Consider the following 25979-nt stretch of genomic DNA (forward strand, 5'->3'; position numbering starts at 1 on the left):
TCAGCCAGAATTAATGCTAGTATAGAAAAACTACTAGGAAGGCATGGCAGCTGTCCGGCCATTTGTGGGAGCAACATTTGTTTCCCCTGGTCAAAGACTGGGACTCAGACATGTCACCTGATTTACATGGCTGTCGCTTTTGATATTGAGAAGAGAGAGAATACTGCTAAAAAGCCATGGTGTTATCAGGATCTCTGATTGTCAGTTAGGGTTTGTGTGTGTTCATGTGAGTGTGTGCATACACATGTTTGCGCATGTACGTGTGTGTGCTTGTGTATACATGCGCACATTGTATGTATGGGTGTGTATGTTTGTGTGTATGCTACTGTATGTGAGCGCACGTTTATATGTGTATGTATATGTGTGTGTTTGTATGTGCATGTATGTATGCATGTATGTGGGTATGCGTGTGTGTGTGTGTGTGTGTGTGTGTGTGTGTGTGTGTATGTGTGTGTGTGTGTTGGGAGATGCTAGTCTAGAGTCAGGGTCTAGCACTGGGGAACAATGCTAGTTTAAATCTAGACTTTTGTTTTAGTTTTGGAATAAGTTTTCTAACTTCAAGATGCAGTTTTCCTCATTGTCAAGCTGGATATATCAATATCGCGTGTCTCTTGTGGGGCTGAGAGGATGCTAAGATACAAACTCAACTAAACGTATCAGTGGGACCATCCTACATGAGCTCTCAGAATTTATTAGAATTATGTTTTAGGAAATCATCTCTCTATAAATCTGTGGACTTTTATAAAATATCTTAAATTCAAGGTTGTCATAGAAACTAAGAATTATCCTCAGGTTTGTTCCTAAAGAGAGATGAAATATTAACCATGGTCAAAGGGCACAGTCAAAGGGCAAGTTACAGTGCTGCTTCTCATCCTAACATGAATACAACTCTGTACTTTCTTGTCTGCCTACTCTGCCTGCCCAGAATATGTAAACTATGCCAAGCCTCCCTCACCTCTGAATGTGTCCTCAAACTGTAGGCCTCCATTTACCTCCCACAGCATATTTGAGACTCTGATCACAATACTCATAGACTGTCTCCCCTTTTAAGAATTTTGTGACAACCCCTACCCCACCCTACCCCACCACCCAAAAAAAGTAACAACCTAGACAGAAAACCATTGAAGAGAGCTCTTAAAACTTATAATCAAGATGCTTCAATGAATATAAGGACAGCACAAATTAGACTTGTCCCTCCTCCTCCTCCTCCTCCTTCTTCTTCAAGGGCAGTGGTCATAAGGGTAGGGAGCAGACCTGGGAGGACTAGAAATGGGTGTGATCAGGGTGTATTATATGAAATTCTCAAATAATCAATAAAAATAATATGAAAAAAGAACTCTTAATTGTGAAGAATTAAAAGTCAATAAGATGCCAACACACATGCATGTGAGTGCGTGCGCGCTCACACACACACACACACACACACACACACACACGCACACAAAATCATATAATATATAGAAGGACTTAAGCATGCCTATCAATGCAAAATGAGCCAAAAAATATTCTAAAGGTTCAAACAATACTTTGAGTTATTTTCATGGACACAGGGACATTGTGTGGTGGTTTCTTTCATCCATGGATAGGCAGCTTGTGAGTTAAGAGCCATTCATCATTCAGCTCAGCCACTGCCTTTCCTCATTGGGTCTCAGTGTGAGTCACATGCTTTGGATTTCTTTGAAAAGAACTGCGCAAGATCTCAGCATCTCACAGGCAACTGCTGCATCCCACTAGGAACTCCACTCTCTCCTCATCCATCACAATGAGTAACAAATTCCTAGGCACCTGGAAACTTGTCTCCAGCGAGCACTTCGATGACTACATGAAGGCTCTAGGTGAGAATGCTTCGTGGCAAATGTCCCCTTATGGACAGATGCACAGGATTTTCTCCAACGTTTTTTCCCCAGGAGTCTAAGGAATGTTGTGTGGGCTGAGTGCAATCTTCTGTCTCATTCATAAAATTTACTTCCACTTCATTGGCGATAGATTGTTAGAATTTAAGTGCATTATAACTTGAAGACAGTGTCACAGGTTTGTCATTGGAAATTTGGGAGAAATATTAGAGTTTGAGTCATTCCATATTCTGGCATTTTCTGAAAGCTTGTTTAATAGGAATTAATGTGGTAATAAGATTATGAATTGAATACTAGGAAACCACAGTTTAAAATTTTAACTTTTATCCAAACTAAAAATTCTGTGTCTCTCTCTGCTTTGAGTTTGTTGATAATTAATCATTTAAGTGTGTGAAGTTTGATATATGGCACATTTCCTAAATGAGGATGCTCGAAACCTTTGCAAGTTGTTGATATCAAATGAACTGGTTGGCGGCTGTGAGTTCAAACTTTGTCCCACCAAAATCTATCCATCCTAGTGTTGAGCAGGGACTACAGACAGAAGAGTGTGGTGGACAGGTTGTTCTGTTTTGTTCTTCTCACCAGACAAATTTTGGAACTACAAAATGTCAAAAATGTGATTCCATCAAGGATATGAGGGGGGTTGTACTGTATATCCACAGCTCCTATTGATAGAGAAAATAATATAGAAAAGTATGTGTGGATGGGAGATAGTCATGCTGAAAGCATGTTTGTAAACACAATATCAAATGTCTCTAATGCTTCATACAAATCTGAAATGACTTATTTTATGGTGAGGGTACCACTGGACATGACAAAGTGGACAAACTAAACCTTTGAAGCTGTATAGTGTTATGCTGTAAACTCTGTAGTCATCACTGTTGTAGCAGTATGCTAAAATGAATGTGTCACCTATATGCATTTTTTCTTGTTGTTGAACCTTCGGTGGAAGTCCTTGGTAGGAAGTCCCACCATCTACTCATTGAAGGTAACACTGAATAAGTAACAAGAAACCCGTGGACATGAAATCCATCTCTCAGATATGCCGCCTTACCCAACACAATCTGACAACGCCTTGCTTTTCAGGCGTGGGGTTAGCCAACAGAAAACTTGGAAATTTGGCCAAGCCTAGTGTGATCATCAGCAAGAAGGGAGACTATATCACCATTAGAACTGAAAGTGCCTTCAAAAATACAGAGATCTCCTTCAAGTTGGGCCAGGAGTTTGATGAAACTACAGCTGACAACAGAAAATCCAAGGTAATCCATAATATTTTTCTTTGGAAGTTGGTTCAATGGACTACTGAGAGCCAGGATTATTCCTTTTGGGAGTTAGCAACTTGGAGAATGGATGTGATTTGTTGAGATACCTGTCATGGAAACTGAGTTAAGCCAAACACATGAATTTGTCTTTGTAGAGCATCGTGACGCTGGAGAGAGGCTCCTTGAAGCAAGTGCAGAAGTGGGATGGTAAAGAGACAACCATAAAGAGAAAGTTGCTGGATGGGAAAATGGTAGTGGTAAGAACGTTCCCAGTTCTCAAGGCAGAAATAATGCTATATACATGCATTGATTATGCTTGATTCAAAATGTCCTTGTTCTTTAGAATACAAATGGACAGTAACACCAAGAATAAAGTCAGGGGTTAGTGCTTGAGTGAAAAACCATTTAAAAAAATTCATGTTTGAGTCCTACAAGTGTTAGGTCAAGATTTTTAAGTGGTAGTATCTAGACAGTAAAGTTAATGAAAATATCGATGAATGTCATTTGTTTAAACTTATAGCCAAAAATGTAAGCCTATACTTCAAAAATAAAATATAGCCCTGGTCTGCTCAATTATACAATATCATAGTAAAAAGCCCATTTGTTTTCAGGAGTGCATAGGAACTTACCCTAAACTATACCAAAAACACAATCTGAGCACTAAGCTCTGGAGACTTCTTTCAGTCAGCAGATCAGAATGAGGAAAAGAAGCCTGCCAGACAGGCTCTAAGGGAATTTTAAGACTATGGGTTTGTGCTCACTAATTACACACACTGAATATGCATACAGTCCTCTAGTGTTTTGACCATTTCTTTTCATGTGCGCTGGGTTTTAGCTCTTGCTGCACAGTAGGTGTCCAGGGCAGTTCCAACATGAGGTCACCGTTATAGATCAACCAAGCCCAACCTCTCAGGGAGTATATGTGGCTGCTCTTTTGGGTAAGGCCAATGAGAAAGCCATTTCGATATTAGTCACTACTCTCCTTGAAACCAAAACCAGCTAAAAAGCATCTTCAGAGAGAATTCATCTGGATCTGTAGTGAGAGGAGACACCATCCACCACGGCAGAGAAGACATGATAGCGGGTGCTTGAGGCAGCTGGTGGTGCACATCAGGAAGCAAGGGAAACGGACACGGGTGCCCAGCCCAGCCCTCAGTCAGACCCTGGATGGCCACTTCTCTACTTTAGCCTGTGTTAGGTCTTCAGGTCTCCCCACCTCAATTAACCTGACTGTCCCTCTCAGACATGCCTGAAGGTTTGATTTGTCTTTGGGATGGATGATTCTAACTCCCACAGAGCTGGCAACCAACATTAAGCGTTATAACTGTGACAATTTTTATTGGATTTAAATGCATCTAAACTGTGCATAAAAAACTGCTGCTCGATCATGTGTAATAACACAGACCAACTTTATAGGCTTTCCTCAAGTTTCAATGTTGTAATTGTGAACTACTAGGAAGCTGGCATCTAGACATTTTATTCCTTCCTCAATGTAATATTGTGAGTTCATTGTGAACTGCTATTTTGTCCTCTGACCTGTATTTTAAATAGCCAATCCCTTTCTTTAAAGGAATGTATAATGAAGGGTGTGGTCTGCACCAGGATTTATGAGAAGGTCTGAGAAAATCGTTGACTCATCCAAATGGTGTTTGCTCATCTGAGACTGGAAATTACTCAGCGAGTCCTGAGTTCACCGCAGCTGGTTGTTTGCTTTCTTCTGCCCTTGCCATATGTTTTATAGCAAAGGTTTAAATGAGAATTAACCTAAAATGTTAATTTCGACATTTTCCGTTTTCATCCATGTCTTTGCCATGTTAATCCTTCTGTATCGACTACACAAAAGACATCCCATAAAAATCACCGTTGCAGAGTGACAGCCTAAGCTGTGCTCATTCTTTCTGTTTTAAATAATGATAAAAAGAAGTAATCAAATACTAAAAGAAGGTAAGAGCTTTGTTCTAGGTAAGATAAATGTCTCCGGGGGCCTGGGCAGTTAGGAGCAGGGGAAATCATAAGGAAAACAAAGCAAGATCAGATACTTTAAATTGGGGTGGGCAGGGGGTTCCTCATTTCAGGCAACAGGAGCAGCCTCCATACCATTTAGGCCAAAGTTTTGTAATGCACAAACAGTGTGGTGCACAGCCACTGAGCATGTTTGACAACACATGTACCTATGTGCGTGCACATCCCAACTGAGGCAAACACGGTTCCTCCACTTTAGAAAGCTTCCTCATCTCCCTCCCCAGGTGATAACCCACCAGAAGCAAGGATGGTACTGATTTGGTCCTATATTGGCTTTGCTTAAAATAGCACCAGACCTCATGCATTCATTTCTCTGTACCTTTTAAAACCTAGCATGATGGTTTCCAGGTTTATCCAGGTTATCACACATAGCCGTGATTTGCTCCTTTTTTATCACTGAGTATTATTCCACTGTACAGCTGCATTGTTTTAGTTATCCATCTTCCTCCTGAGACAATTGGGTTAAAACCAGTGTCTGTGTACAATGAATAAAGCTGCTACATTCTTGTACAAGACTTTGAACATGTGGCCTTTTTTGTGTTAGATAAATAACTAGTCACAGAATTACTGAATCCTGTAAGTCTTCACAAGAAAGGATGAGGAGCCCCTGTGCTTATGTAAGAATGAAACTGTAATATATGATTTGAGTAAATGATAATTGTGTGATTGTTCATGGCAATCAGACGTTCACAGTGGGGGAAGACATATACAAATATAGAATGAGTGAAGGCAGGAATAAAAGGCCATGAAGAACTGCAATGGAGTCATTGTAAATCCATGGTTTCTACGGTGTGAATGTGAGATGTCCGTTATGGTCTCAGGTGCTGAAGTCTTAACCCCCTAGCTGGTGGTGTTGTCTTCGGAGATGGTAAAATCTTTAGCAGATGGGTTTTAGATGGAGGAAGTAGGTCACTGGGTCAATGGGTCATGCCTTAAAGGTGATCCCTAGCCCTGCCCCTCCTCTTCTTATGCTTCCTACCTTCCATGAGTTTGGGTTGCCTCTGCCATAAAATCGAGTTGTGATGATGATGTTCTGTGGCACCTTAAGCTCAGAACCAAGGTAACTAACAAGAATTTTCAACTTAGACTTCTGAAACTCCCAGCCAAAATAAAACTGCTCCCAGACTGTTCATATCAGATGTTTTGCTACAGTGACAAAATCTGACTAATACAGTTTCTAAGCTCTGTGCATGTTCATGCACAGCTGTACATGCACAACTACATGTGTATGAACGTGATCCATGTATGTACCTAATGTGTGTTTGAGTATGCATACACATGCTGAGGGCTCCTAGCTTTGCTCCCAGAAGAGCTCAGAAGAAAAGATACCTCAGGATTGTGAGTACACCTAGCCCCTGGGGCTTGGTCTCTAAAGCCATTTCTCACTAAAAGAAACCAAAGTCCCCTGGAGGGATGGATGGTTCCACACCAGGACAGAATAGGTACTGTAAGATTTAACTATTTTTATATACAAAAATAAAAAATACTCAAAGAAATGATCAAGGGTATGTTGCCTGAACATAAAGAAACTTCCACTGGGACACCTTGGGTATAAAATAGTTGATAAATCACAAGTTTAAAATCGTTAAGAAATCACAAATTCATAAATTATCATCATGAATGGTAAACCATTGGGAAAAAGAGTAACCCAAGACTCTGACAGTGTGGCCAGATGCTACTACATAGAGAAGGGGCACAGAACACGAGTACAGCCGGTAAATGTGGAAGGAGTTCTGGAAAACAGGTACTAATTTTTAACTACCACAGCAAACATGGGCTCCAGCAGGAATTATCGATGAACAATAAAGGTGGAAGAAACTGTGACTAGAAGCGTCCTAGGTCTGGTTTGCAGTGGTTATTTTTCTCGTTCCTGTGAAGATCCAACTGACTGAAGCAACTGAAGGAAGGAAGGATTAATTTCAGTTCACAGTACAAGGATAGAGCTCCTTGTGGCAGGGTGGGATGAGGGAGGAGGTAGGACCATGATGCAGCTGCTCACACCGCATCTGCAGCCAGGAAGCAGAGAGAAGTGGATGCCTGCGTTCAGTGAGCTCCTCCTTTGCAGCCAGTCTGGGACTTCAGCCCATGGGATAATGCCCCCTGCACGCAGACTGACTCCTTCCTCAGTTGAACAACTCTGGAAGTGTCCTCATGGGCTCATTCAATGCCCAATCTCCCCGTTGATTTCAAATCCTGTCGAGGTACTGATGACATCACAGTCTTAAAGCGTTCTCACACAAGAAGGAAGAAGAGAACACCCATGATATGTCGGAACAGAAAAGCCACTTGAATGGGTTGTCAAAATTAACCCCACCAATGACAGACAAGCAACATGCTCCCTTAGAGGAAAGAAATGTCATCTACTGGACACTGTATTTGGAGATCTACATGTGAGAATATCATGAGGAAACCACCAAGAAATTCAAAACAAGGAATTTTGTATTTAAAAATGAAGGCAGGTGCTGATTGAATTCCTCAAAATGTCAATGTCTATAAAAGATAGAGAGGTATCTTCCAAATTACAATCTACTGAAAATACACGGCAGCTAGCTGCAGTGACTGGTCCTGGGTGTGTCTTTTAAGAGAGACAGTAAATGCTGCAGAGGACAGCATGAGGTCAGTCTGTGAATTAGAGTACACACTGGGGATTAGATTACAGTGCACTGTGATGAAGGGAAAGATTATCTCTATTCTCGGAAAACACTGGCATTCTGAGTAACGGGTCTTATGTAGTATGTGTATGATTTAGTGTCAAGGTTTCAGAACAATATATGAGTGTGTTTGTCTGTGCACACATGCATATTCATAGTGAAAGAGCAAATGGGGCAAAGTTGAGCAATGACATTTTCTGAATGAAAGGTGCTTTTGTTTTCTATGAATTACTTTGTTTCTCATGTTTGTTTTCTACAAATTGATATGCTTCTCCCAACTTCCTTCTATCTTTAAATTATTTCCAAAGAAGCCACACTGTACAAGCCTTCCTCCCCCTCCAAGTCTTCAGATGACGTGCGTCTAGTGGGCATCTTTCTTTCATTCTTCGTCTCCTGCCAGGCCAACCCATAAAAAGGACGTTTAGAACTGCACTTCTACTTTTAGAGGTTTATGACTTACCATAAAATGTATCCGTCAATAAATATAATTACTCTATTGTACAAAAGCCCCAGGTACCTTTAAATCATAACAGGAAAAGTATTATGTTACTAATGAGGAAGAGAAAATAATCACTTTAGCAGGTTGTAAATGCTGCCCAATTAAGAAAAAGACTTCTCAAAAGCCAGAGAGAAGGGATTGGGAAAAAAACCTATTATCTGAACCCATTTCAGGTATTGTAGCAAAACGCCCTATGTCACATCATAGTCACAATAGAAAGCCAGCCCTTGCTGTTGGGTAGCTCAGGGTGTAGGTCCTGCAGTTTTGCTTTCTATAGAGGGCATTTTCCCACTGACAGATGCATCATTTATCTGCTTCCTCTCATGGGCAAAAGGGGGAATGACCTCCCATGGGCCTCTTTGATAAGGTATTAGTCCATCCAAGGAGGGTACTACTTGTTCAGGGGAAAGAATTACTTCCTAACATTACCAAACCTGGGAGTTGAGATTTCAACATGTGAATTTGCGGAGAACACTTAAGGTTTGAATGTCAACTGCCCTCAAGGGCCATACACTAAAGTCTGGTTCCTCAGCCCACAGCACTATTAGGAGGAAGACTGTGAGATCATTGGGTATCTCATGGAAGAGTGCATTGGGCTCCTGGGTCTTTTTCGTTTTCTTTGCTTCCCAGGCATCACGAGATGAAACCAGTTTGGTCCTTCCTCTCTGCCTTCCATGATGTTCTGCCTCATCGATGGGACCAACATCCAATGGTCCAAAATCTCTCAAACTGAACCAAACATGCACTTCCCTCTTTGAGATTGGCTTATCTGAGGTGTTTGCTGCTGTGATGGAACTAACACAAACATCATCAGATCAGCACTTAGGATCTGTAATATTTAAAACTTGATTCAGGGCTGGGGATTTAGCTCAGTGGTAGAGCGCTTACCTAGGAATCGCAAGGCCCTGGGTTCGGTCCCCAGCTCCGAAAAAAAAGAACCAAAAAAAAAAAAAAAAACTTGATTCAGCTCATAATTTTGATTGCCTACTATTTTTTGATATAACATTGTAGTGAGGAACAGTCAGATGGATTAGTTGAAGCTTCTGATCCCTCCCTACCAGCTGTGATCCCAAACACATCCTCCACACACATGCGTATACCCAAGTTCCTTAGAGAACACACTTCAGAGTCCAGAAAAATATATGAGCTAATACATGTAAGGTGCTTAGACCGGTGTTTAGATAAGAAGTATCTTCTACCATTGTTGCTTATTTGTTTGTTTGCTTGTTTTATTGGTTTGTCTGTCTTCAGTCATGGTTCTATGTTATAGCTCAGTCTGATCGCAAGCGGTGATCCTTTGGCCTTGCCTCTAGAACACTTAGGTTACAGGCTCACAACACCATTCCTGGCTGTTCTGCTATTATGTGTTGAATGGCACACATGGTATTCAAAGGGAATACAAACACAGAAGCTCTTATTTTATCTGCTTTTGTACTCCAAGTGGAAATGTCCAGAATACTATTCAGACCAAAATCAGGAATCATTTTAAAGTTAATTAGTGTATAAGCAAACAAACATTTAAAATTGGAATATTTAAAATGGGAGTTGATGATTAGCTACTCCAATCTAAACATGACCTAGTTGAATGCAGATACCAAAGGAATAAATTATCTGCTGTCAACTGTATAATGACTGACACATTTTTGACTTATGGCTAAGTTTTAAGATGTAATTGTATCTAGGAACTGGCCAAAATCAACCTGAGGACTGATGGCTGGAGACTGGCATGGGACCACATTTATTACCTAGCATTTAGAGGAAGAGGTGGGAGGGTTTGGAAAGGTGAGGGCCAACCATTTGAGACATAGCGAGACCCTATCTACAAAACAAAAATGTTTAAAGGCTGGTTATTGATTTTCAGAAAATTTGCAAGCCAGTTGTTAGAAAAAATTGATAGTTTGAAATTAAGCACAACATGAGTGTTCACATGAGAGAGTCCAGCACGGGCCATCAGGGTTTTGTTTCTTATGGAACTGAATTGAACCATTCACTAGCATGCCATTGCGGTGATGTGATGTCACACTCAGACACTAGTTTTCCATTATACGGATGTGATGTCACATTCAGACTCACTAGCGTGACATTGCAAAGATGGGACATGGCACGCAGACTCACTACATGCCATCGGAGAGATGTGGTGCCACACTTAGATTTTTCTCCCATTTAAAAACAAAGTCTAAAAAGCTTTATTCATCTTAGTGTGTATAAATAAATGCTTTGCCTGCATGTGTGTATGTACAGCCCATGAATCCCTGGTGTCCTCAGAGGTCAGATGACAGGAGTCACGGGTGCTTGTGAACAGCCATACAGAGCTGTCTCTCCAGCTCCTTAGATTGTCATGTGTTTCAGTTCAATGTGGCCCATCCTACTTCCAATTCTGACTAGAGATTTACTCTGTAATTAACAAAGCTACTTCAGCTTAGCTCTTAGGCTGTCTCCTAATCCATGTAGCATGTCTCGGAACATGGTTGCACATTAAGAACCATCTGGGAGGTGTTAAGCAAGTAAGTTCCAGGATCAAATCCATCAGGGTGCTTGAGAGATGGCTCAGCGGTTAGAAACACGGCTGCTCCTCCAGACGACTGGAGTTTGTCTAGCACGTGCCTCAGGCAGCTCAAAGCTGACCATAACAACCCTACAGCACCTGAGCGTGCACTGACTAAACTCACACAGACACCATACATACGTAAAAATAATTCTTAAAAAATATTATATTACAGAGATTTTTTTTTTGCCCTGGGCGAAGACTAAGCCCTAGACCTCGCAGCTGTTAAAAGGCAAACACAGGCATATCCACAGTTTAAATAGGTTATTTAGCAAACTTCAGTTCATGAGCCAGGCTGGGCCACGTCACAGGCAGGTCAGGCTCTGCTGAGAGGGAAACGGGGAAAGCATTGTACATTGCTTTCAGAAGCAAGACAAAGAAAATATTTGATGGATCGAGGTGGAAAGTCTCTATGTAGAAGGTAATGCTTCTGGACATTTTGTTTGTCCTTGCACTGCTAAGGTTTTCCAGGAACTTGCGTGTGCTGGCTGGGTAAACCCTCTATCATGGAGCCGCTCTCCAGGGCGTGGGTGGTTTGGAATTAGCTTTAAGCTTCAGTTTGCCTTGTACCCTGAGTTCCTTTGGGCTTGCTGGGTAGGAACCCAGAGCCCTGGAGTTCATCTAAGTGTAATAACCTCCCAGTTACTTTTTAACACCAGTCTTTAAACTCTGTCAGGTGATCCCAATAGGTGACCAGTTGAGAGACACTGCACCAGTCTTCTGAAGTTAAAAATGTCACCATAAATGCAGCAAAAGGCTATTAACATCAAGAGTAGCTAAGGTTTCCAGTGTGAAATTAAGTCACAGTTAGGAAAGAAGGTACCACTGCCTGCAGACGATCTTACAAGTATGCGGGGCCTCAAGTTCTTTGTTAGGGAAGCAGTTACTTATTATCTCTCTGCTGTTTTCATCAGAGGCTATGTGGTTGTCATTATGCAGGGTAAGGCATATATAAAAGCGAAGGCTCACAAATGTGGGCCAGCAGGGAGCACAGGTTTAAAGAGACCACAGATCATTGAAAACACAACTCATATTCCGGTGGCCTTCGCTAAGATAATTACTCAAACTATTCAGCCTGGAGTGAACTTTCGGCTATCTTTTTAAAAACGTGACTCTTCAAGTTATCTGCGGTCTCAGTTATCTGTGGGTGGCTTTTTGGGTAGCCTAAAATCTTCTCTCACGCAAGTGGAGTAGAACAGTTGCAATTTGCCTTCTGATACAGAGTAAATCTATCAATTCATGAGAGAACTGATGGTTCTCTGTCTCCTATAGAAGTTTTAAAACTAAACCCAGGGCTGACTGGCTTCATTTCACACCTATAAGATAAAATGAATTTGAAGCCTTGTTGGAATTTGGTATTGATGTGTTATTAATCTTGATGTCTTGTAACTAGGTTTCTTTTTCAGTAATTAATGCACAGATGAGATGAGAGAGTCCTAGTCAGGTCATCCCACAGCCACAAACTGAAGCACTTTATTTTCAGTGATCAGCAAGGCCCTGGGCATTAATGAAGGAAAGGTAAGACTTAGCACCACCAGCCATGAGCCCAGAACAGAAGTCTGTCTGAGAAGAGGCCGCCTCTCTGGAGAAAGCAGAGAAGACAACCTTATCGAACTGTAAATTACTTCAGCCACTGCTCTTTGCAGAACTTACTCAGAAAGTGCAGAGGACAGTCCTCAACTGCAGGATGCTGCGTGACCCCCCTCCCCACTCTCGATCCCATGGGTTCCAATGAAAAGCCACATAACTTCCACACTGTAATTGTCAACATGTCAGACACTGCTTAATCAAGTGCGCTGCGTGGCAAATCACAGCATGAATTCAACAGGCAGGGACAGACTGAACCAACAATGGAGAAGGGGAGCCAATGAGGCAGAGGCAGGACAGAAAGACAGGGAAGGTTAAAGGAACATGAAGAGGAGCCTCTCACCCCGGAGCCCGGCCGATGTCTCTGTAGCTAAGAGTCAACGATTGCAGTGCAGTTAGCTGACTTTGCTGTGAAGGTCGCCTATTGCAGACACAATATCCATTTTAAGGATATTTCAAATATGCCAAGGAGAGGCTTAAACACCAATTCAGCCACAAACCCTTTGATGGACAATGGTGTCCTCCTGCCTGCAAGTGGCGCTTCATAGGCAGGTCAAAGGAGAAGTGTGATGCTGTCATCTAGAAATCTTTACGGGACAGCAGATTAAAAGTGTGCTTTCTCAAATTAAATCGCTTTGCAGGTGTCTGTCTCACTGGAGAGTGGTAGCACCCCTGCCCATACCTAAAACCAGGTAAACACCTCAGCTCTCTACCCATTGCCTGCAGACCTTCCCGCAGATAAACATGTCGGCATAGCCCACACGTGAGCTACGTGAAGAACAGACATCGTTAAAGCCGTAAAGATGGATTTAGGAAAGAGGCCGCACCAGGTTTCTGACTCATTACAAACTGGAAGACTTGGAAATATCTACAGCTGTTAAAAGCTCTCTCCATGGAAGGCAACATCCCAAAAGCAAAAATAAAACAACAACAAAAACTAAATATATGGGAGATAATGCCTCTGTCCCACATCTGCAGAGCCGGCCATTAATCTGAAAGGGACTTAAGTCACAGCCTGGACACAGATGCTCCTCTGCTGCAGAGCTGCCGTCAGCACGTAGCTAGGCGTGAAGAGACAAGCACATAACGCTAATGACAGAACTCAACTTTCAGCTGCTGTTTCCTAAGAGTCCCCACCTCAACAATAAACAGAAGCCAGAGCTAGGTCCAGGTTTTCATTATGCACCTGAAATTGACTCAACAAAGTAAGTTTCTTTCTGACTTCATGTTAGAAAGCTGTGCTAATGGCTCCCACAGTGAGGAGACATCTCACTGTATGGTCCCTGTACATCATTCAAGTCTCTGGTTAACTAAGTGTGGTAGCACCTAGAGACAGTCATCTCCACGAAGTCGCTGTGACACCAATCACAATAGCACATTCCTGACTCCCTACAACAGGCAAACAATGTTTAAGATGTTTAGTGCTCACACATTAGAACCTGGTTGTAAGAGCTGTGTCACAGGCCCAGCTCTGTCTGCCTGTCACAGAACTTTGTTATGAAGCTACTTTCTTCCCGACTTCTCTACCTCTGCTGACAGGCAGCTTTTGCAAATAGCTGTAAATCAAGGAAATCAGCCTGAGTAACATGGAAAATTATTCTGAACAATGCATAATATTATGGCAAGCCACCAAATGGATGTGCCAATGCCAAAAGGAAGTCATTTGGTTCTAAATGTGAATTCCAAGGATGTTAGTTCACAATGTCCAATCAAGGCATGTTAAACTAGGGACTCCCGGGAGTACACTCTAAATACAGCTAAGGTCACAGAAAATAATGACTCTTATTATCACAAGATCACATTACAGTTGGCAGAATACATTTTTTTAATACAAACTGAACTTCCACACTAGGTAGGTCGAAGGCCACAGCATCACTCATGTGCTCTGAATTAGGATGCAATTTCTTTTGTTTCTCTTGTACTAGTTACATTCCCTAAGATGTTCAACTAAAGACAAACCCTGTCTGGTTGTCAGCAGGACCATTCTCAAACATTCCTGTCACTCTGCAGTCATCATACCAGTCATGATATCAGCAAGAACGTCAGCAAACAGGAGGACCTAGGTTGCCTCTTCCCTTGATCCTATTCTCCTCCACCCACTACCAGTCAAGGTGGCTCTGGGACCAGCAGGTCAGACATCACCTATGAGAACTCAGATCATCAGGCCCACTGAAAGCTAATTCTGCACTGAAAGAGGACTCCCAAGCAAGTTCTGTGTCCAGAAAGCCCTCATGAAGATAGGTTTTATCCTGCCGACAATTAGAGAAATTGAAGGCATTGAGCCTTTTCTATTTTATTTCTGCACTTTTAAATCATCCAAGAAATATACATTCTAGGATCAACAACATATTTTCCCATGACAAAACAAAAGGATAAGAGCCAACATCTGTTTAACCAGTCATGATTTACAAAACACTGTCATCATCACAGCCAGCAGACACACCGTGCTTGAGAGGTAAAGATTTTAATTTTAGATGTTTCGTTTTACTTGTGTGTGTCTCTGTGTGAACATGTGTATGTGTGTGCGTGTGTGTGTGCATGTGTCTGGAGGTTGGAGACAACTTTGGCTCTTGTTCTTCAGCTGCCATCTATCCTGTTTTTGAGGCAGGTTCTCTCACTGGATGAGGGCCAATGCAGTAGGCCAGGCTGGGTGATCTGTGGGATCTGGATTCTCCTGTCCCCACCTCCCCAGCATCAGGACTAGAAGTGCATGCTATCAGAGCTGTACGTTTTCTAGCTCATACTATGAGCAGAACTGAGGGCGTCATGCTTGCAGGGTAAGCACTGTGCTGACTGAGCCCCCTCACCCTTCCCTCCTTTTCAGTCCAAGACAGTGTCTCATCTAGCCCAAGGTACGCCACTGAGGATAGTCCTCCTGCCTCCGCCTCTCAAGTGCTGTGATTAGAGGTATGGTCTATAAATTTCATTTCACAAATTGAGAGATTATGATTGATTAAAGTTAAGATAATGTCCCAGTCACACGTGATTACTAGCTCTGGGCATCGTGCTCCCTTTGTTACTAAGGCGTTGATGAAGGAGGGGAGAGCGCCAGCACACAAGTGGATTGGGGGAAGTGGGTAGAGAATGCGTTATATGCTTTGTTATCACTTTATCCCAGATTCCAACAGCACACAAAGAGGTCTATGAAAGTAGTTTTGCAGATTTTCAGCCTCTTCCTGACAAACAAGAAGATCTATGAGATAGTTTTAAAGAGTTTCAGCCTCTTCCTGACTTGGAGCTAAATATACTCATGAGCTGGGAAGAGAGGAAAACAAGCTGTGGTGGTACTAGCCCACTCCCTGCCTCCACAGACTCATCTTAAGCAAGGCTGAGAGCTACACAGTCAAGCGGGAGCATTTCCTCAGGCCCTGTGGAAATTTCCAGAACCTTTTCTTGCCTTTTCTGTATGTTCCACATCAGCCAGTAAGATACAGTCCAACCACCATGTCCCCCAACTCCATTCCTCCAGGGCAAAAGTTTCATTTGGTGAATGCAGATTTCTACACTTGTGTGATTCTCTCCAACCCTATGCTATGCATGAGGCTTTGCTTCAGGAAAGTTTGGCCTTGTTTGAGATTTCCTCCTGAAGCAAATGTAGGCATGCTCTTCTGATTAAGTTCTTTGCTAAGCCATTGTTATTGACCTTGGTGTACTGAAGGAAGTCCACACAGCACTCGGGGTGGAGGTTTGGGTCCCAGCTTCTAATCCAAAGCAAATCTCTATAGGTTTTCACTATTACCAAATCAAAGGTGATTTGGTCATTTGAGGTGCTATGAGTAGGTTTAGGAACGCAAACCTTGCTGATGTAATTTTCCAAAAGTGTTTCCTAATATTTGTAGAAAAGGCCAGAACACAACTGAGAAGTGACAATCTCATACCATATGCAACTGTTCCATGAGTGAAGAGATGTACTGGAAGCACGGAAGAGCCAAGCCACCATGGGACCTCAGCATAATGCAATTTCCAGATGGGGAAGACCAGCCCCACATCCTGGAGCTGGAGCTGGAAGACGGCCCATTCCTAATGTGCAGAAAACATGCCTGCTCTCTGTCTAGCGGAGCTATTCGTTAATTCTTTTCATTTTAAAGTAAATATATCTTTATCTGAGTGAAAAAGAAAAAGTGCAGGCACAAAATTAAAGTGAGATCTCTATTAACAATGTTCAATTAAAACTTGGTCATATCCAAGACGTTTCAAATAAGCTCAATACCATTTCCGGGTACTTTGTACTTTTTGCATTTCATGATGCATACTTTGTTCCATGCATTTGTGCTGTCTAGAATGTGGACTTGGTGGGTGAGCATGTGGTATCACGGAGAGGAAGGTGATCGTCTTGGGAGAACGGAGCAGTAGAGGAAAGCTCCCAGCCTGCTGGCTTACACAAGGGAAGTGGCTTGCCTTGGACTTGGCTAGGAAAACAGGACAAACCTATTGTGTTTCTTCTACTATCAGTGCAGCAGCCAAGTCTGCATACCACACATGATGCCTACGAGGACCTCTACATCCTTTAAGGCCCTGAGATGGGCATGATAAATGCAATTGTCTCAAAAGGCTAACAGTCGCCAGAACAGCTACCTAAAGGTGGGAGAACTGAGTCTACAAAGTTGTCCTTTAACCTCCACACGTGTGCCCCTGGTAATAATAAAAAAGTGAGTGTGATGATGGTGATTGATGCAAGGAAGAGGGAGGAGAGATGAGGAGGAGGGGAAGAATTTTACATATTTTACAAATTCTGTAAAGTCATATTTTTACAATTCAAACTGATCTTTTCCATAATCTTTGTCTCTATCCAGGATATAGACTAACTGAATCCGTGTTGACTGAGAGACAGTTCCAGTACAGTGCCAGAGTAGTGACATTAGGAGAATTACATTTTGAGTTAGAATCTGAAGATTTGTGTTAATATTGCAGCCAACACTTCAATATATCCCTTTAGTGGGGGCATATGATGCTGGTCTATGAGTCTTGAGTTGAGTCTCACTGTAGGTAGAATGGATGTATGAGGCTCCTGGATTTTTCATTTAATTGTCAGTGAGTAAGCCTTCACAGGATTTTTTGCTCTTAGAATTGGCACATACAATATTTGACATAGTAGCTATGACTTTGATTAACTTGCTGTGGTAATTTTAATGCAATTGGCTCCTGTGAACATAGGGAGGGGCACTATTAGGAGGTAAGGCCTTTTTGGAGTAGGTGTGGCATTCTTGGAGAACGTGTATCTCATACTTCCTGTTGCCTGAAGATCTATATGTAGCACTCTCAGCTACCTCTCTAGATGCTTCCCACCTCTTAACCATAAGCCAGCCCCAGTTAGATGCTTTCTGTATAAGAGTTGCTGTAGTCATGGTGTCTCTTCACAGCAATAAAACCTTAACTAAGATACTGAGGGATTAAGTTGCTGAGGGATTAAAATGAATAAACATAGACCGAAAACATAATGTCATGTGTTCTTAAGGTGAAATTTCTTTTGACATTTAGGCCACTATTTTTATGCAGGGTATTTGGTACCTCAGCATAGTCTACTGCTTGATGGATATACAATTTATTATATATAGGGGCTAGAGAGATGGCTCAGGAGTTAAGAGCATTGGCTGCTCTTCAGGAGGACCTGGGTTTAATTTCCAGTACCTGTGCAGTAGTTCACAACCATCTGTAACTCCGGTAACGAGCGATCTAATTTTTGTGGCCTCCACAGGCATAGAATATGCACATGGTGCACAGACATACGTAGAGCGAACCACCCTGTGCTGGTGAGTTTAATGTCGACATAAGGTAGGGTCATTTGGAAAGGGGACCTCTCAATTGAAAAAAATGCCTCCAGAAGATTTGCCTGTACACAAGTCTATAGTGGATTTTCTTGATTCATGATTGATGTAGGGGGGCTCAACTCACTGGGGGCAATGAAGGCATAAGAAAGCTAGCTGAGGGGTTGGGGATTTAGCTCAGTGGTAGAGCGCTTGCCTAGGAAGCGCAAGGCCCTGGGTTCGATCCTCAGCTCCGAAAAAACAAAAACAAAAAAAAAACAAAAAAAAAACAAAAAAAAAAAAAAAGAAAGCTAGCTGAGCAAGCCAGTAAGCAGAATTTTTCGTGGCTTCTGCTTCAGTTCCTATCTGCAGGTTTCCGAGCCTGTCCTTACTTTCCTCAGTGATGCACTGTTACCTGAAAGCATAAGATGAAATAAACCCGTTCCTCTCCAAGTTGCTTTTGGTCAGGGTGTTTTGTCAGCCTGGGAAACCCCAACTAAGAGAGACCCATATCTATAAGTAACTTTAAAAGTTGTTCATATATATATGATTCTGCACCAAACTAAAATATGGGGCGTTGGTTTAGGAAACATGTAGGATAATGTCATTATGCAGCAAGGCGGGTCCAGGATAAGGCAAGCCTATCACTGGATGAGGAGGAGCGGTAGGCGGGGAAAAGTCTAGGAAGGAGGGAAGAGAAGGAGCGAGGGAGATCAAGATGGAGTCCATGGAAGAAAATGGTTCAGATTTAGGTAAACTAGGTCGATTTTATCTTGTCTAGGTGGGCAGTTTATATCTTTATCAGTTGGCAGTGAATTTATTGTGTGGACAAATTGTAGATTGAGACTTTAACGTATAAATTTAATTACTAAATTACAAGTTTCTGGAACTTTGATTTGAAAGAAATGGCTGAGAGGCAGTTGGAGCACGTGGATCTGGTTCTGTTGCCCTGGTGAAGTGAGAATGTGCAGGGCCCGCAGGATGAGGTGTGTGTGTGTGTGATGATGATGATAGCTACTGCCTAGGGGGCCGCAAGGAACTAAAAGGGAGACAGCCAGGAGACGGCAGTTTACAGACCACGTGGCAGAGTAGCAGCCGGAACGAGCAGATCCGGCTTGTGGGAACTGATAGCAAACGTTCCTTTTTAATTTTTACTGCAAAACAGCAACAAGCAGCAGTTAGAGAAGAAACTGGTAGGCAGAACTTTCCAAGATGGCAGTATGTGCTTTTCAGTGGCAGAACAGTAAATCAAAATCTGAAATGCACTGGGAATAGGTAGTGTATTTAATAAATTCAAAATTTTAAGAAAAGGTTAAAAATTCACACTAACAGGAGCAACATTTGATAAGGCCCCGGAACCAAGGCTTTTAGTGATTGTCTCTAGCTGAGACCTACCAGCCTATGGTGATTTGCAGACCTTTGCTATCTTGTACTATGAAAACTTTGGGCAACATTGTCGTCAGAGACTATCTCAAGGACAATGTAGTTCTGTCAGATTTCACACATGCAAAGGTTGAAAGAGATTTAATGTGTTTCTCAATGTTCTACAGTTATGAAAGTCAAAGCTAAACACAAAACTATCTACTTGTGTCACTGTGGATTAATGTGGACCCATTTTGGATGTCAAAGAGGTTCCTCTTCAGATAATGAGACCTTTCTCCTTTAAGTCCTGTCAAAATTTACACAACTGTAGACTAAATGCCCTTTGGTCGATAAAGATTGTCTTTAGATGAGCCACAGCTTGCTGAGGAAAACAAAACAGCAGGTCATTGTCAAATGTCCCACTTTAAGGGGAAGGAAAAAACAGACAACCCCTATGACATACAGGAAACAAACCTCGTTAGGTCTTCGGAAATGAGGATTCGAAAGTGGCAAAAGGTGAAACCAGCACTGTTTGTGTGACTCCAACACCAGCCCCAACGGGGGGGGGGGGGGGGGGGCGGGGATTTGATGTCCAAGAAACAAATCAATGGTCAAAAACAAAACATACATAAATCTTGTGCTTGAGTTGTAGTGTCTTAGAGTGCTGGATGCTGTGGAAAACCTCCTCCTCTCCTCTCCTCTCCTCTCCTCTCCTCTCCTCTCCTCTCCTCTCCTCTCCTCCCCTCACTCTCCCTCCCCTCCTCTCCCCTCTCCTCCTCCTCCTCCTTCTCTCTCTCTCCTCTCCTCCTCCTCCACTCCTCTCCTCTCCTCCTTCTCTCCTCCCCTCCCCTCACTCCCCCTCCCCTCCTCTCCTCTCCTCCCCTCACTCCCCCTCCCCTCCTCTCCCCTCTCCTCCTCTCCTCCTCTCCTCTTCTCCTCTCCTCCTCCTCCTCTCCTCTCCTCCTCCCCTCCTCCCCTCCCCTCACTCCCCCTCCCCTCCTCTCCCCTCTCCTCCTCCTCCTCCTCCTCTTCCTCCTCCTCCTTCTTCTTCTTCCTCTCTCTCTCTCTCTCTCTCTCTCTCTCTCTCTCTCTTTCCGGGTTTTCATGTCTTGCCACCTAGAATGCAAAACCACAATAAATGTTTGAGGTCAAATAAGAAGCCGTGCTGGAAACAGACCTGAGTTGTGCCTCAGGATGATGGAGTAGTTCCAAGAGATCAAAGGATTGCTTTGAGACTGTGTCCGCCGGTTCTTCACATCAAATGTATGTTTCTCACGAGAACAGTCAGCAAGGGTCATCGCTCCAGCTGTGGAGGGATTGTTTGTCTACCTAGTAACTGTGAAGCGGGCTGTTTCATCCAGCCACAGCCCCCGATGGGACCGGAATTGTTGAAAATTGGGCTCTCAGAAGACATTTTTAAGATTCTCATTTCCTCCTCCCAAATGAAAAGATGTGAATGAACAGGCCAAAACCACACTTGAAATGGACTATACATAATTACTAACACACTATATTCATAATGTTATATATGACAGTGTGTATTGTGTGTGTGTGTGTGTGTGTGTGTGTGTGTGTGTGTGTGTGTAGGTTCCCAGGAGTAAAATAATCAGTTCATTTAATTCCTCCCACTTCTTAATTCCTCTCTAACCACGAAGGAACTGTGGAACTGCATGTGAAAGCATATAGAGATTTCCCTCTTATCCTATATTCATTGTTCATGTTGCTTCATAACAAATTACCTTCCAGTGTGCATCCGAGGACACCCCAGCACGTTAGAAAACACCCAAACAGGTCAGCCCCACACAGCCAGGGAGAAGGCTGGTTCCTCTTGTTCTGCATGACTGAGATCCGTTTGTCTACATGCCCTCCCTCATGTCTCCATGGTAACAAGGTATGATGTCTTAGCTTCCCTCAGAGCTTATAGAAGAAGTGTTTGAGATTTGTTCTTTTCTCTGATGGATATACCAGAACAGATACAATAGTTTTCAAACCAAAAATATTTTGTAATCTGTGTCCTCAGACAGGATGCTTCCCTTCTCATTAGTCTTTCCTGCCCTTCCAGACCGGCTGGACATTGGACATCCCACACTGATTTCCGGCATCACTTTGTAGAAGCAGGATGGACCATGGGCATTTTTGCTTGTTCACACATCTCCTGAAACTGACCCATTCACTTATCCATTAACTTGAGGTTTTGTTGGGTTTATATTAAAATGGTAGGGTTGGGAAATTCTAAGAGATCATGTGGAGTCAAAAGCTGAAAACATGTGCTATTTGTCCCATTATAAAAAAAAAAAAAACACCAACACCTACCTGATTTAAATTATTCTTTATTACTTCTCTAAAAACTTGAAACTGAGAATGCAGCAGCGATCCAGATGTACCAGTTGTCCCCACCAACGCTGTTTGTTATGAGAACCAAACACAGCATGATTTGAAAACCTTAGAAGATTTAAGATACTAGATTAAAAATCACTAATTTTTCCTATGTTTGGAAGCCACAGGTTTTTAGGCTGTTTTTGTTTGGCCTCGGACCTTCACAGCGTGGACACCTATGAGCTCTTCTGCTGCTTGTCAATAATGCACAGCCTTGCCTGATGTCTGAGCAATGGCCGGCTTGCTTTACTATGTTACTTGTTTAACATGTGATTTCACACCATACCTCCATTCCTCCCACAAGTACGATGTCACTGAAGACAAACCGGGAACATTAGTTATTATAACTGGCATCCTTCTCCAAGCCCACCACCTCACCATGCCACCCTGGTAGACTCAGACTTCAGGTTGGATCCTAGAACAGGCCTATACACTGACAGCCCAAGAAGCCTGTAAACAAACTCACACCAGCACTGGCAGTTGAACTACCAGACAATCATTCAACTTGGAGAGGAGAGGCTTCCCCTGCCAAAGCCAATCTATATATATAGAGAGAAGACTACGTCGGCAGGTGTGGGGGTGCCACTGTAACACAAGGCCAGGAGCAATGAGGACATGTGACAATATGAAAGACACAAACTAACGATCCAGTAAATGACCAGTGGACATCTATAGACTGTGTGGCACATAATTCTGACGTGTCTTAGGCAAACTTAGTGAGGTACTACAGAACAACAACAGACAACTGACTGTATGCTTTCCCATGCTAAGGCACATCCAAATATCACATCATATACTCCCAATACATACATCTCGTACCACCAAAACCAGAGACTTATTATCTTTATTTAAAGGACAACATAGAAGTTTAGGATTGGAACAACTATTTGGCTCATGTAAATTTCATTATGATAATTACTAATACTTTTGTTTATATGCAAAGTCAAATACAGAGATTCTGTGCTGTTCACTTCTCAATATCGATACGATGCTCAGAGTCTCTGTGTAAAGATAATAAACCTCTGGTCTGGTGGCACGGGATTTTATAAACAGAGACTTGTCACGGCTTTGTTCAGATTACCTTTTGCATTTCACTGCATTTGAAAAATACAACAATCATGAGATTCTTAGAGTTTTGAATGCTATCCCACTGTGCAGGAGGGAGGTGGGAGGGTTATAAGATAAGACATTCCTTAATGAATTAAAGCACCATGTGGAAGCAGGTCAGGGAATTAAGGTGCCATGATTCTACGTTAGAGGTAGGTTAGGAGGAAGAGCATTTAAGCTGGCCCAGAAGGCGGGGTAGAGATCTGAACTGAGCCAGGAGGGGTCCTTACAGCCACACTTCACTACTCTACACATCGTCTTTAGAGAGAAGGATGCCTCTCCAAACCTTCTGGTCAATTTCCATTCATCCCTATTTCTGTACAAATGGTACAAATCCCACTGTGGTTCGGTAAACCAGGCAGGAGATCACTGACTGTACAATCAACTAAGCTAATTAGCATCTGTACTTCACACCAATATGAATCTAATTATCACTTTGCAATCTGTTTGATATAGCACTGTACCAGATGATATTAAAAACGGTTGACAATAAGCTAGATCTTCAGTCTTTACCCCTCAGAGCATAGGTACTTTTTCAAAGTTTTAATCTATAATGGCTTTTTTATTATTATTTTATATTTTATTTTATTTTTTATTGGATATATTTCTTTATATACATTTCGAATGTTATTCCCTTTGCCGCTTTCCTGTCCATAAGTCCCCATCCCCTCCTCCTTCTCCCCCATAAGGTTGTTTCCCCCATCCACCCCCCCTTAATAACCTCCTTGACATTCCCCTGCAAGGGGGTCCAACCTTGGCAGGACCAAGGGCTTTCCCTTCCACTGGTGACCCAACAAGGTTATTCTCTGCTACATAAGCAGTTGGAGCCCTGGGTCAGTCCATGTACAGTCTTTTGGTAGTGGTTTAGTCCCTGGAAGCTCTGGTTGGTTGGCATTGTTGTTCTTATGGGGTTGCAAGCCCCTTCAGCTCTTTCAATCCTTCCTCTAACTCCTCCAAAGGAGATCCTGTTCTCAGTTCAGTGGTTTGCTGCTAGCATTCGCCTCTGTATCTGACACGCTCTGGCTGTGTCTCTCAGGAGAGATCTATATCCAGTCCCTTTCAGCATGCACGTTTTAGCTTCATCAATCTTACCTAGTTATGAGCCACATATTGGGCAGGCACTGAATGGGTGTTCCTTCAGTCTCTGTTCTAAACTTTGCCTCCATATCCCCTCCTATGGATATTTTTGTTCCCCCTTTTAAGAAGGAGTGAAGCATCTGCACTTTGGTCGTCCTTCTTGAGCTTTCTGTGGTCTGTGGATTGCATCTTGGGTAATTTGAGCTTCTGTGCTAATATCCACTTATCAATGAAAGCATAATACGAAGTGTGTTTTTCTGTGATTGGGTTACCTCACTCAGGATGATATTTTCCAGTTCACTCCATTTGCCTATGAAGTCATTGTTTTTGATAGCTGAGTAGTACTCCATGGATACAATGGTTCTTAACTTTCTTGGCCTATGTATAAAAATGGAGGAGCTGATGAAAAGTGCAGATTCCTTTTACAGAATGAAGGTACACAGGTACACACACACACACACACACACACACACACACACACACACACACACACAAACTGTGTAACATTGCCTCATCTTAGTACTGCTTCAGCTCCCTCATGGACCTCACTAACACAGCTAAACCTCCTAAATGACTTCCTGCTTGGGGTAATTTCCACTGCACACACCTAGCAGGCCCTGCTGATAAGACAAGTAAACGCTTCTGTTTATTTCCCCCTGTGCATTCCTGAACATTTGAACAGGGTGGAGCCCATACCCGATAATACTCAGGAAGAAAACTGTCATTTCTGGAACCTTTCCATGACCTAAGACATGATGCAGAACTCAGCAGCCAGTCCTTGGCCAGTGTCAACATAAAAGGATCCTCAAGCAGGGAGTGCTTTCTCTGGAGATAAATAATATTGTGTGGCTTCTTTACAGCACTCTGGAACCCTGAGATTTCATTTCTCAGGAACAAACACTCAGGAAGCATCTCTCTTCCCCTAAAGCGGGAGTGAAATCTGAACATTTTCACTAAGAATAAAGGAGACTGGGGATAAAGCTCAGTGGTTAGAGCTTGCCTCCCAAGCACAAGTCTTTGGCCCTCATTCCCAGCAATGAAGGAAAAGAGTAATTGATTATCTGTGGGAAATAAATGTTTCATCCTGCATAGGAACTATGCAAAATAGTCTTGTTGTTGTTTGTTTTTGTTTTGTTTATATCTGGGAGTATTTCTCTCTTCCTTCTAGAATCTATGTTTCCTTCCGAGGCAGGAATTGGGACTTCCGTAGGCCCTTGTAGCTGGCCTTAGGCTTGGTTGCGTCTCCTTCCTCTTCCTAAGTGTTCCAGGATAACCGTCGAAGGACAAAGTACATACAAAGACAAGCCACCCATCGGCCTTTTGCTTGGTGGCAGTGTCAAGGAGAGTCCCATTATAGAGTCACACTTTCAGCAGCTCTACCCCAACCCCGGGGGGGGCCATGCTGGACAGCTCGATTTTCCAAAGGTGAGGTAACAAGGCCTTGACTTGTTCACTTTGTTGGGGAAAGGCGAGACCCGAGTCACGCAAACCCCAAACTCTAGTCGCTCGCATCACGTGTCACGGGGTGGGCCTCTCCGTCCTCCACCACTCTCAGTGGATGGAGAACAATGAGTCCTGCAGCTGCACGGTCCACACCTTCCTGCGTTTCTTGTTATTGTTTGAAAAGACTGAAAAGTAAAAAAGAAATGTCACGTGAAGTAGAGTCCGTCAGGGCTGGCGGGAGACTCGGGAAGAAACTAGAAAGAAACCCTGCAGGATGCTCTGTGTTGTTCTGTATCACTCAACCTGTCTGTGCATTTAAATAAGCTTAGATATGGCCGGGGGTTCTCCCAGCCACAGCCGCTCTGCTCCAGCCCCTTCCTTTGCCCCCTATTTCTTAGCCATGTTGTTTAATCTGATCCAAGCATTTTCTGAAAAAAATTTTTCATTTCAT

The 25979-nt window shown here is 42.8% G+C and overlaps 1 protein-coding gene and 1 long non-coding RNA gene across 2 annotated transcripts; both read left to right on the plus strand.

The window, feature by feature from the left end:
* Positions 1 to 1717: 1717 nt before the first annotated feature.
* On the plus strand, positions 1718 to 5646 carry Pmp2 (peripheral myelin protein 2). The gene is given in 4 exon segments (NM_001109514.1): positions 1718 to 1835; positions 2940 to 3112; positions 3271 to 3372; positions 4686 to 5646. Coding segments are annotated over 4 exon segments (399 nt in total). The 5' UTR covers positions 1718 to 1762; the 3' UTR covers positions 4737 to 5646.
* A 13199-nt stretch (positions 5647 to 18845) lies between these two features.
* Positions 18846 to 23496, plus strand: LOC102546353 (uncharacterized). The gene is made up of 3 exons (XR_015671289.1): positions 18846 to 18915; positions 21272 to 21416; positions 21588 to 23496. It is a non-coding gene; the product is annotated as an uncharacterized LOC102546353 (long non-coding RNA).
* The last annotated feature ends 2483 nt before the right edge of the window (positions 23497 to 25979 follow it).

This window comes from Rattus norvegicus, chromosome 2, assembly GCF_021556685.1.
Source record: "Rattus norvegicus strain SHRSP/BbbUtx chromosome 2, alternate assembly SHRSP_T2T, whole genome shotgun sequence".
In the NCBI taxonomy this organism is placed as follows: Eukaryota; Metazoa; Chordata; class Mammalia; order Rodentia; family Muridae; genus Rattus; species Rattus norvegicus.